General features: G+C 47.3%; 1 protein-coding gene across 1 annotated transcript; it reads right to left on the minus strand.

The window, feature by feature from the left end:
- Nucleotides 1-233: 233 nt before the first annotated feature.
- lfng (LFNG O-fucosylpeptide 3-beta-N-acetylglucosaminyltransferase) lies at nucleotides 234-10,652 on the minus strand. Its single transcript, XM_061846109.1, has 8 exons — nucleotides 10,165-10,652; nucleotides 4,155-4,203; nucleotides 3,911-4,013; nucleotides 3,685-3,838; nucleotides 3,509-3,594; nucleotides 3,192-3,357; nucleotides 2,153-2,238; nucleotides 234-1,437 (listed from the first exon to the last, which is right to left on the minus strand). Exons 1-8 carry the CDS (start codon nucleotides 10,567-10,569, stop codon nucleotides 1,371-1,373), a joined length of 1,116 nt encoding a protein of 371 aa, XP_061702093.1. The 5' UTR covers nucleotides 10,570-10,652; the 3' UTR covers nucleotides 234-1,370.
- Nucleotides 10,653-12,109: the final 1,457 nt, after the last annotated feature.

Below are 12,109 nucleotides of genomic sequence, written 5' to 3' on the forward strand. Positions count from 1 at the left end.
TAGTGAGAAATGCCAGAGACGGGCTAACAGCGTATGAAAATGTACAGAAACGGTTTGCTTCCAATGTGCAGCTCGACGATGAGTCCGTTTGTAACTCATTGCGGCAGTGCATTTGTTTTACAACTAAATCCAACTAAATGCATATTTTTCCCTCATCATATCGGACCAGTTGTCAAAAGCGCGACCCCACACATTGTGAGAGGGAAATAAAAAAAAAAAAAAAAACCACTCCCACGTCCAGATGTTTCTCAGTGGTTATGCACTTTTATTTCTGACGTTTCGGGCTGTCGCCACCGGGCCCGTGTGAGTTAAATAGCAGGAATCAGATCATAATCCCTGAGACGTCTTTATTGGGAATGAGCTGTTCCAACCACCCCCCCAGATGCTGGAGAATAAAAAGGCTCAGACAATTTTTTAAAAAAATACAGCCAAAACATGCCTGTACATAACGGTTTCTAACAAAAGGCACAGTACACAATACTGTAGTCATCATCATCATGTACAGTACGGCATAACCCAATATGGGTCGACTCCATGCAGCGACGCTGACGGTGCTCGGGTTCGAGTCCTCACCTCGCGGTACTCAGCGAACCAGATGATACTACTGCATGCAAAATATACAACAATCGTGTTTTTGATGCGCGGTCGAGCGTTTTTTCCGACGGCAAACGTCAGCTCATTTGTTAATTCAGCTGTGCAATTCAAAATCATAACAATCCAAATATTTCCCTCCTGATTGTAATACATGCAGGGAGCATACAAGTGAATTGAGATTTTGCAGGGTTGTTTTTGTTACTTTTGACACAAATCTGAAGTCATTCCAGGACATTTTGTAATTCTTTTTTTTTTTTTTTTTTTTTGGAAGGGGGTCAAAGTGCTTCGTCCTGATGAACTTCAGATGAGGTCAAATCATAACGCTGTTTATGTAAAAACACAACAAAATCTTCACGTGAGAGCCTTTGTCCGGAGTCATCTGAATGCTTTGTAGCATTTCCATTTCTTTTTTTAAAAAGCTAACATGGAAAAAAAAAAAAAAGATGGCGTAAAGCTGACAAAAATCTGGCATGAAAATATGAAATACATTCTATAAGAATTGCAAGATACATTTACAAGCAACATTTACAAAAAAGCTCAAGATGATTGCCTGCAAAGCTTTAAAAAAAAGTCGCGCGAGTCCCGTAAGCGGCGGGCCGCACAGCAGCCCACTTACACAAAAACGGCCGCGTAGCGCTCGCTGGAAGAACCCAGCGTTGACGCGGTCTTGACCCAAAAAAAAAAAAAAAAATAATAATCAAAAATACATTGGTCCTCGCCCGCCTTTCAGATACCGAGGCGAGACTGAGGACGAGGATGAGGGAGGAGCGGTCGCCCTAGAAGGCAACCTGGGGGGGACACCACGGGGTGTCGGGGTACAGGAGGCAGTGGACGGACTTGAACCTGGATGGGGGGAGAAAAAAGGGTCAAAGGTCAAACAGGCGCTTCAAAATTATGTCATCCAATACAAATATCAAACATTTTGTTTAATGCTATCAGTAGTTTGTTTTTTTTGTTTTTTTTTAGGAGCTTAGCATTATTGATTGATTGATATCTGGATAATGATGTAAATATATAATTATTATTATTATATAGTTATTATAATTTGGAATTTAAATGTTTTAATGAGTGCCCCACTCAGATCCAAGAGCACAACTTGACGTCAAAAAGCTTCCCAGGTGCGGTGGATCGGCTGGTAAAGCGTTGCCCTCACAGTTCTGAGGACCCGGGTTCGATCCCGGCCCCGCCTGTGTGGAGTTTGCATGTTCTCCCCGTGGCTGCGTGGGTTTTCTCCGGGTGGGCACTCCGGTTTCCTCCCACATCCCCAAAACATGCAACATTCATTAGACAGTCTAAATTGCCTCTAGGTGTGATTGTGAGTGCGACTGTTTGTCTCGATGTTCCCTGCGATTGGCTGGCGACCAGTTCAGGGTGTATCCCGCCTCCTGCCAGATGACAGCCAGGATAGGCACCCCCCGCGACCCTCGTGAGGATAAGTGGCCAAGGAAATGGATGGATGGATGGAAAAGATAAAATCCCGTTGTCTGTGTAAAGGCTGAACGCTAGCTGGTCGTTGGATGTCGCATTCGAGATCAGGTCTCGTGTTTTGGGTTCTCACCTGGATGGATCCTCCTCAAGGGTGAAAGGTCCTTTCAAGTTGATGATATTGCTCTTGTCTTCAAACATCCCGTAGCTGAGAGTGATCTGAGGAAAAGGAATGGACAACAAAATGGAATATAGTATCACTACGTATGCACCAATACCTCAGACAGAGTATGAGTACTGTACTTACATTTGAGTATTCATCAACATACTATCAAAGTGTTTTATTTTAACTAAATACCATAAAAAAAACACAGACTAGTCTTAAATATCTAAATAGCTGCAGCGGTTCACGGCCGAGTGTGAAGCGGCTGGGATGAGGATCAGCACCTCCAAATCCGAGACCACGGTTCAAGTATCTCGGGGTCTTGTTCGCGAGTGAGGGAAGAATGGAGCGGGAGAGCGACAGACGGATCGATCCAGCGTCTGGAGTGATGCGGACTTTGTATCGGTCTGTTGTGGTGAAGAGGGAGCTAAGGCCAAGCTCTCAATTGACCAGTCGATCTACGTTCCTCCCTTCACCTATAGGCATGAGCTGTGGGTCGTGACCGAAAGAACAAGATCCCGGATACAAGCGAAATGACTTTCCTCCGCAGGGTGTCCGGGTTCTCCGTTAGTGAACGGGTGAGAAGCTCGGTCATCCGGGAGAGGCTCAGTGTCGAGCCGCTGCTCCTCCGCATTGAGAGGAGCCAGATGAGGTGGCTGGGGCATCTGATCTGGATCCCTCCCAGACACTCTCCTGGTGAGGTATTCCGGGAATATCCCACCGCACAGAGACCCCGAGGAGACCCAGGACACGCTGGAGAGACTATGTCTCTTGGCTGGCTTGGGAATGCCTCGAAGTGGCTAGGGAAAGGGAAGTCTGGGGATCCCTGCTGAAGCTATTTCCCCCGCGACCCGACCCGGAAAAGCGGTAGAAAATGGACAGGTGGATGGATGGATGGATGGATGGATGGATGGATAGTCTTAAATGTTTCACTCAAATATAACGACTCTGGCACCGGTCGGTATCCCCAAATAACATTTTTTATTTGACTGTTTGATCCAGTCCTCACCTGCTTGTGGATGTCCGGTCTGGACACTTGCTGCAGGTTCTCCAGGTGCGAGTGGAACAAGTTGCTGCGGATGAGAGAGACGCCCAGCACCGACTCGATGATGTAGCCCACGGTGCAGTCGTCGGGCAGGCGGATCTTCTCCGCAGTGTTCATGAAATGGCCGCCGCTGGGGGGTACACCAAACGGAGGTGAGGAAAAAAGCACTGGCAACGAGGATGAAATAAATCGACCGAGATTCAAACTTTAAAGCTGTGAACGGTGAGGCAGACAAGCTAGCAACTAGGCCACCGTGCTGCCGTTGTCGGTTCTCGTCTTACCTGGCCCACGGGCTCATCTTGAGCGCCAGTCCACGACTCACACAGAAGCCCGCCCCACCAGTGGCAAACCAGAAGTTGACTGGCTTCTGTAAAAGGAAAACACAGAAACGTCCTGTTATTCCGTCGCGCAGGATAAAAAAAACCACGGCGATTTTGAAAAGGAGCCGTCGACGCACCATCTTGTTGTCGCCCAGCCTCTCGGTGGCTTCTATGGGCCGGTCCAGGCTGGGTTTCCCGATGTACACGTCCTGGGTGTGCTGGTACTGCGAGAGCTGCTTGAGCAGAGCGCGAACGTTCACGTAGTTGTCGTCGTCCACGTGACAGAACCACCTGAGCGGCAAATGCGTCGTCAGACCCCCCCGGCCGGACACGTGCGCGTCCCCGCGTGTGTCGGAAACTCACTTCTTGCCCAGTTCGATGAACTTGTCGTACTCCACGGCCATCTTGCACGACAGGGCCTGTCGGCTGTGAGCTGCCGAACAGTTCGTGTTGATGGCGCGACTCCCTGCGACCACACGTGAACCAGACTTGTGACGAGAGACCGCCATATTTTTTTCCCCTCATGTGGCACAATGCGCATCTTTGTGGGGAGGCGAGGATAAAAAAAAAAAAAAAAAAAAAAATTCCAAACTCATGAATAACTCACCGATTTTCCTTTTGAGCTCCTCATCCTCGCCGTCTGTGAAAATGTACGTCTGTCGACAAAAAAGGGAATTTTCTTAGATTCAATGATTGCATACATTAAAAGGCCATAACAGTCACATTTGCATACTATGATGTGTCTAATTTTTTAAAAAAATGGCATTTAAAAGAACCCGTGCTCCTAATTTGGCAATGTTTGTGATTGTCCTCGTAGTTCTTTTCTCTGCTAACTCTAAGATATATTTAGTTAACTTTCAAATGTAGCACCAGTGAGTGAAGATAGCCGAGCTAACCAAGATCAATTTCCACTGAAGGGATTATAATTTATATAATTAATACAATAAAAATTGACCTCACCAATTATTAGCAACAGCTTGCTGGATAAAGATAAGTTTTTATCGATTTTTTTATATCTTTACAGGAAAAAGGAAGTCAACTAGCTAGCTAGATAGCTAGTTAGTTACACAGCTAGTTAGCTCAATTTATTTCTGCTACCATTAACAACAGCAAGCTGGATTGATGGATTTGTTGTTGTTTGAAAGAAAATATATGAAATTAACTAGCCAGGCGTACATGTTACGAAATTAGACCTAGCCAACTTGATTGTTTAGAAAATATTTTGCTGAAGAACCTTTATGAAGTCATCTACTTCGTGATCTATTTTTTATTTTGCGAACAGCATACATGGCTAGCAAGCAGAATGTATGTTAGCTACCTGTAACTAAATTAACTAGATAGCATTAGCGTTTGCTCGTAGGTAAATCAACAGCCAGGTGGATCTATTGTTATCTTTTATATCTTTGTAAACATGTGATGCCGCTGTCTGGGTACGTCGAGTCCGGTACGGCTCTTGCTTCATTTACTTTATGACAAGCGCAGTGATTAGCATCATTCAGCGTTGCTTTTATGCCGGAGGAAAACACATTGCGGTGTTAAAATGGGCCTTTTGTTCCACTTTCCACTCTCTCCATGGCAACCTCCCAGCCGCCCCCGGAGCATCCCAGACGGCGGAATACTAAAGGGGGGGAAGCAGACCATCTGACTTCATCCTCACCCCCCCCCCCCCCAATCCATCCCATTCATGCATTCACGCAGCCCCCAAGCACAATCCAAGTGTTAGCTCATAAGTGAGTGACGTGACTGCGGCCGTCAAAGAACTGTTGCGCGGCGGCAGGTGCGGGCCAACAGTCGAGCCGTTTACCCTTCAGGTGAGCCCGCACCTGCCGAGCGGCACGCCACCTTTGTCTGGCGCCACGTGCCTGCACACGCCTTTTTCGGGGTGTTTTACATTGCGGCAAAAAGGTGTACTCGCCACGGTTTGCGACATTCCCTTCATATAAACAGATCGTGACAATTAAATGCAGATATATTGCACTAAAAGGCGAAATATAACGAAACTGTACTTTGGCAATAATTCAATGTTAAACCACTAATGGTACTACGGTACTAGTACCACACTTTGACACTAAACCGTCATGACACTACAGTACAGTACACCCTCGGTTCTCGAACGTCCCCGTTCTCGAACAAATCGTTTTTTTTTTTTTTTTCAAACGAAAATTTCGGAAAATGTTTTTTTTTTTTTTTTTTCAAACGAAAATCGGTACTCGAACGCCCCCCGACAAAACCCAAAAATAACAAAACACGCCCGGCCAGACCAGCTGACCCACGACGCGCTCTGTTGTGAATTCCCACCCCTGCCGAAAAAATCTGGAAATAACAGAACACGAGTGTCCCGACCAGCTGACCCACCCGCGACGCACTTTGTTATTGACAATTCGAACGAACCCCCGAAAAAAAAAACCCGGAAACAACATAACTTGCGCGGCGGTTGATTCGGTTTTCGAACTTATCAGTTTTCGAACCACCTCCTGGAACGGATTGTGGTCGAGAACCGAGGTTGTACTGTACTTGGAAATTCCTAAAACTGGACTTTTACGTCTTTTTACTTGGTGATTTGAATACAAAATGATACCCAGTGATGGAACTTTTGATTCAAAAGAAACTAACTCAGCATGTCTGGCTCAGAATTCCGAGGTCCCGGGTCCAAATCTCGGTGGAGTTTGAACCTTCACCCCCACCTTGGGGTCCCACACAATTTCTGCGGCCTTCTTCCCCGCACGATGACCGACGTCTGGCACTGTTTGTGCAGCAAAGCCGACTCAGCGCGCCGCCGTGAGACTTTTATTTGTTCGGTCACACGGGCCAGACTGCGAGGTGACGGCGCCGCAATGGGCGAGCTAATGGCAGGTGGTGCGGGGGGGTGCAAGTGTTGATTAGTAAATCAAAAACTGTGTTCATTCACTCCGTTACCACGTCACCCCCCCCCCCCCTCCTCTGAGAACAATGCTGTGAGTTTCCATGCTGGTTAAAATTCTCCACTGGGTAAATCCTCAACATGTTTGCCAGCATTTGCATACAGCTGCAGGAGTTAACCCCCACCCCACCCCACACCCCCGCCGGCCCACTGTCTTTGTTTCTAAACTGACACGCAGTTACTTTCACTACAAGCGAATCAAGTATGTGTGCAGCAGAGATAAGGGGGGGGGGGGTTCTTGAAACCACAGGAAGTTCTCGGCATGCCCCCTGTCTGAGCTGGACGTGTGTGGTGCCTGCATGGCTGCCTCCAGCTTCACAGGAAGGAAATACACCAGCGGGCACCCTTCCCGCTATTCACCGCCGCCCACCTCCCCATGTCGCCCTGACCCCATTGTAAAAGCTGACGCAAGTGTTCTTTCAAAGAACAGAAATAACGATAATAATCACACTCTCCCTTTTTATTGAAGTCCACCCATTTCCACTCCAAGGGCCCATTGTTAGAGCGCTGCCTCATTATTATTCTACGTTGTTATAATGTTCGCTTATCAGACCCGCGATACCATATTTAGCAGCCACATTTGGGTTCCAGCCATCCATTTTCTTTGTCGCTTATCCTCACGAGGGTCGCGGAGAGTGCCGGAGCCTATCCCAGCTGTCAACGGGCGGGAGGCGGGGTACACCCTGAACTGGTTGCCAGCCAATAGCAGGGGACATTGAGACAAACAGCCGCACTCACAAATCACACCTACGGGCAATTTAGAGTGTCCAATTAATGTTGCATGTTTTTGGGATGCGGGAGGAAGCCGAAGTGCCCACATTTTGGTTGTGATTGTTTATTTGAAGAAAACAAAAAATGATGATATTCAATCTTTTGGAGGAAATAAAATAAAAAATGCGTATTGGACTATAAAATGGGATTGACACAGATTAAAAAAATGGGCAATAAATCTACTTCAGTCTTAGATTTTTTTAATTAAATATTTTTAAAAAATTAATTTTTATGATTACATTAATCATATAAATATAATATGAAAGATTTAACATTTATAAATGTAAAAATAAATAAATATTTTCCATCAAAATACTTCAGTTTAAAATCTTTTGGATTTTAAAATTTATAAAAAGAGACCGACAAAGTTCGCTTTAAACTAAAAAATATATATAGTTTAATACTTTTCAATAAAACATACCGTTTAAAGTTTTAACAATGAAATTAGATTTAAAAATGAAGAATTTCAAATGTAAACAAACGGGATGACAATCAAGGTCCGAGGCCTAAAATAGGATTGTTATTGGATGAGTTATAATATTGAACCCATTTGGGCCACTAAATGCTAATGAAGGCTTATCGGTTCTGATTCTAACTAGATGCAGTTTGCCTCGTTTTAAACACGCGAAGAACAGTTGCTACCGTGTCAAATCGAAAATACAATCTACACGCGAGTAAAAGGTGACGACGTCCCACTCTGGGAGTAAACACAAATAAATCCCCGCAAGCGTTCGAGAGGCGCAGATGCCACGGCGACGGCACAGATGTTCATCAGCTGAGCGTGAGAATGAGCGGCGGCCATATGTATGCGGTGGGAACCGGGAGCATCATATGGCCGCCGTTGGGGGCTGGGCGGGTGGTGGGTGGGGGGGGCATCCTTTGTTCTGGGTCTCCTGACCACCTGGCGCTCTCCCCGCTGGAAACTCCCCTCGCGCATTGTGGCCTCGCTCCGTCCCTTATTGTCGCCGCGGCCACTCGCCAGCTGCCTTCCAGGACGCGTTTGACTCTTGTCGCTACCGACGATTACCGGCAATTCGGCCACTTAGCCGACGCACCGCGGCCGCAAATGCTGGCGAGGCCTCGTTTGAGAATCTGAGCTAAACACCGGACCTAGATCCAAATGGAAATCTGTGCAATCATCCAAAGCGGGGCAGCGAGTGCTTACACTTGAAATTGAAATGGGCAAATCCAGCGGAACGTCCCAAAAGAGCCAAAAATCAAAACAATATAGGGAAGCATCTGGCTTCTCGGTACAATATGACCAAAACAATTCAATAACCGCTAAATACGGTACAGTAGTTCATATCAGTAGCAGAAGCTAGCTAACCTACTTAGCACGGCTCGGGACTTGCATGAAAATCACAGATTTTTAGAACTGACTCTTATACTTAACTATGCTATCAATTAATCATAAAATGAGATTTTTAAATAATGATTTTTCATTATTAAGCATGAGGTCCCGGGTTCAATCCTGGACCCGCCTGTGTGGACTTTGTATGTTCTCCCCGTGCCTGCGTGGGTTTCCTCCGGGCACTCCGATTTCCTCCCACATCCCCAAAACATGCAACATTAATTGGACACTCAAAATTGGCCGTAGGTGTCATTGTGAGTGCGACTGTTTGTCTCAATGTGCCCCGCGATTGGCTAGCAACCACTTCAGGGTGTACCAGGGGATAGGCTCCAGCACTTCCCGTGACTCTCGTGAGGATAAGCGGCAAAGAAAATGGATGGGTGGATGGATTATTAAGCGACAAAATGTCACGTTAAGTGCAGATATGATATCCTACGACAATATGTGTGACTTTTTGAGTGCAGGTGGCTTCAAGAGGCGTGGTGGGTTGGTCTGGGGAGTCAGCGAAAGAAAATAAATCTGTCTGCCGGATGAAATCACTTTGAATCTTTGTGCGGCCACATTTTCAAACACTTGCCTATAGATGCAGCCCCTTTTTGTCCCACGGACATCCGCTTGAAAATGAAGCCCCCCACCCTGCCCTTCCCCGTCCCTCTGTAAAAGCTTGACCCTGACTCGGGCTCTCTCCCGTTCCCATGGAAAGGGAGAGGGGAGACGAGGTTCTGGGAAAACTCCCCCCCCCCCTCGCTCATCCCCCAAAATGACCAGCTTTGTTCCTGCAAGGACTACGAAAGTGGGGGGACCGGGCGCTCAGAGAGTCGGCGCTTGAGTCCGCGGAGGCATCCATTGCACCCGGCGGGGGCATTCACAAGGGGACGCTCCGAAAAGAGAGGATGCACAATAGAGCGGCGATGGGGGGGCCGCATTGAGGAGTCCGCCGACTTAAAAGTTCTTCGGTCGTTCTCAGGCACATCACTTTAGAGGAGGATAGAAAGTGACAATGCAAGGGCGGGGGGAGGCTTCAGACTCTATTCATTGTCACTTCTGGGAGTGGGGGGGTGGGGGTGATTAAAAAAAATTGTAAGCAGCCATCTTTCATGGTGTAGCTTCGCTTCGTGTTCAGTTCCTCGCTACGATACGCCAAACACAAATTTTAAAAGAATCAAAAATGAGTGGATTGCACCTGGAAGGGCATTCGGTATAACAACTCTGCCAAGCCGAACGTTTCAACAACCAATGATCTATTTTTTATTTTTTTTTTTCTGTGTGCAAATTAGTGACAGAAAGTGACAGGCAGAAGTATTTCATGCCCTTCCACTAGATGGCAGAAGGTACAAAAAACCTGGACGGCCACTTGTTATCGTCCATACAACAGAATAGCGTTGTTTTCAAATGGTCCAGAAGTGAGCCGAGATCAATTCCATCACTTTTTTTTTTTTTTATGCTTATGCTCTAAAATGTATTTCTTGAATTAATAACGGTCTGGAAACATTGATGTCGCCATTCCAAAATATTGCAGAAAATCTTTCACATAACAGAAATTAGATGCATTGTCATAAAAGAGTTCACGTGTACCTGTTGCATGCTCCTGGAGATCCAAGTGTCCAAGAGCAGACTGAGTCTGGACTGGTGGAACTTCTTGGTGGTCTTCACCGCGATGAACAGGTCGTCGGGTCCGATGTCCTCGGCCGGGGGCGTCGCAAGGTCGCCGGGTGAGCCCGGGGAGCGCGTGGCGGGCTTCTCCGCCTCCCTGCGCCCGCGGCTCAGCTTGCCGAAGTACGCCGTGAACGCCTTGCGCCCGGCGCCTTCCGCCGCCGGGTCATCCTCATCCCCGGGGAGCGAGCGACTCTCCTCCGGGCCGGTGCTCTCCGCGGCCACGTGAGCTCCGTGATGCCGCACGGCGACCACTAACATCAGCAGGCAGAGAGCCGCCGCGGTGCCCACGCTGACGGCCGTCTTCTTCCCGTTGTTCTTCAACATGACTGAACTGAACAAATACAACGAAAGCGGCGAATTTCCAACGCAAATTCCATACGGTAACTTTTTTATTTTTATTTTTTTTTTTTTTGCCTCAAAAGCTCAAACTGCGAAGACGTCCTACGCGGTGCATTGCAGACGGACGAGTGGCTCCGACGTCACGAGAGCGGATTTATTAGAAATCAATTGTGGCCACGCCCCCGGGGAAGTCCTTGAACGTAGCGTGGCTTTCCAGAGCCGAGCGCGTTCACGCTTGCTCAAGCAAAGGAGTCGATGACAGCAAGGTGTCCGGAGGTCCTTGAACGCAGCACGTTCACACTTGCTCAAGTTGAAAAGTTAATTATAGCAAGTTCTCCAACTATTTGGGATTCTGATGGCAAAAGTGCTCACGCTCTGTACCGAAATAGAAGAGTCAAGATTGTTGTTTGGTACATGCACAAAAACAAAACAGTACCACTGAGGCGGAAAAAAGCACTTAAATATAAAAATAAAAATAAACTCGCAGCATTCACTCAACTTGATGTTCACAAAACTTTGCTTAAGGTTGTGAGCTAACAGGAAATGCTCAAGTATCAATTGAAAATATACATCTTGTGTATGTATGGATTTTCTATCCATCCATCTTTTTTTGCCGCTTATCCTCACGAGGGTCGCAGGGAGTGCTGGAGCCTGCCCGAGGTGTCAACGGGCAGGAGGCAGGGTACACCCTGAAGTGGTTGCCAGCCAATCACAGGGCACGTGGAGACAAACAGTCACACTCACAGTCACACCTAAGGGCAATTTAGAGTGTTTTTTGGAATGTGGGAGGAAACCGGAGTGCCCGGAGAAAACCCACGCAGGCACGGGGAGAACATGTAAACTCCACACAGGCGGGGCCGCGACTTTACCCGGGACCTCAGAAACGTGCCTCCTGCATGGATTTTTTTGGTAATTTACACAAATTACATTTTGGGGAATTTCAGAAGCTGTCGATCTTCAATGGGTCTAACGTGTTTTGTAGATGGTCGACGCTGTTGTACCTGTAAAGCAAAACTGCATCGCGAGTTTCAAAAACCAATACCTTAGAACTGCAAGACTGACGTTTTAACCACTATTTCACCATCCGGTCAAGTTTTACCGTGTAAATCTAAATCCGAAATCATTGCTTGTTGCTTTTGTGTTTTCTATCCCATTTAGGCAAATTTTACCGTGACCTGCCTTTTGCGCTACAGAAATGGCCTCAATTGTTCTTCGTTGACCACGGGAGCAGTCGGCCATTCCTGCACACTCGCGATCATTCGGTGCTAACCAAAGGCCCGTTTGGAGGGACAGGCAGCTGCTCGGAGCCTCGGCAACGCACGGCGATGCCGTTGAAGGTCACTTTTGGAATCACATCTTTTCCGTCGCGGGTGCCGGACGGCGGGACAAGCGGGACATAAGTTCAAAATGGTCTTTGTGCCCCTGACAAGCTCTTTTGTCCTCGTTTGAGCATGTGAATGCGTCCAAAAGGGACCACAACAACGCAAGCGGAGGGGGTCGTCCGTGTGGCCTTCATTTTCTCGGG

This window comes from Syngnathoides biaculeatus, chromosome 16 (assembly GCF_019802595.1).
Source record: "Syngnathoides biaculeatus isolate LvHL_M chromosome 16, ASM1980259v1, whole genome shotgun sequence".
NCBI lineage: Eukaryota > Metazoa > Chordata > Actinopteri > Syngnathiformes > Syngnathidae > Syngnathoides > Syngnathoides biaculeatus.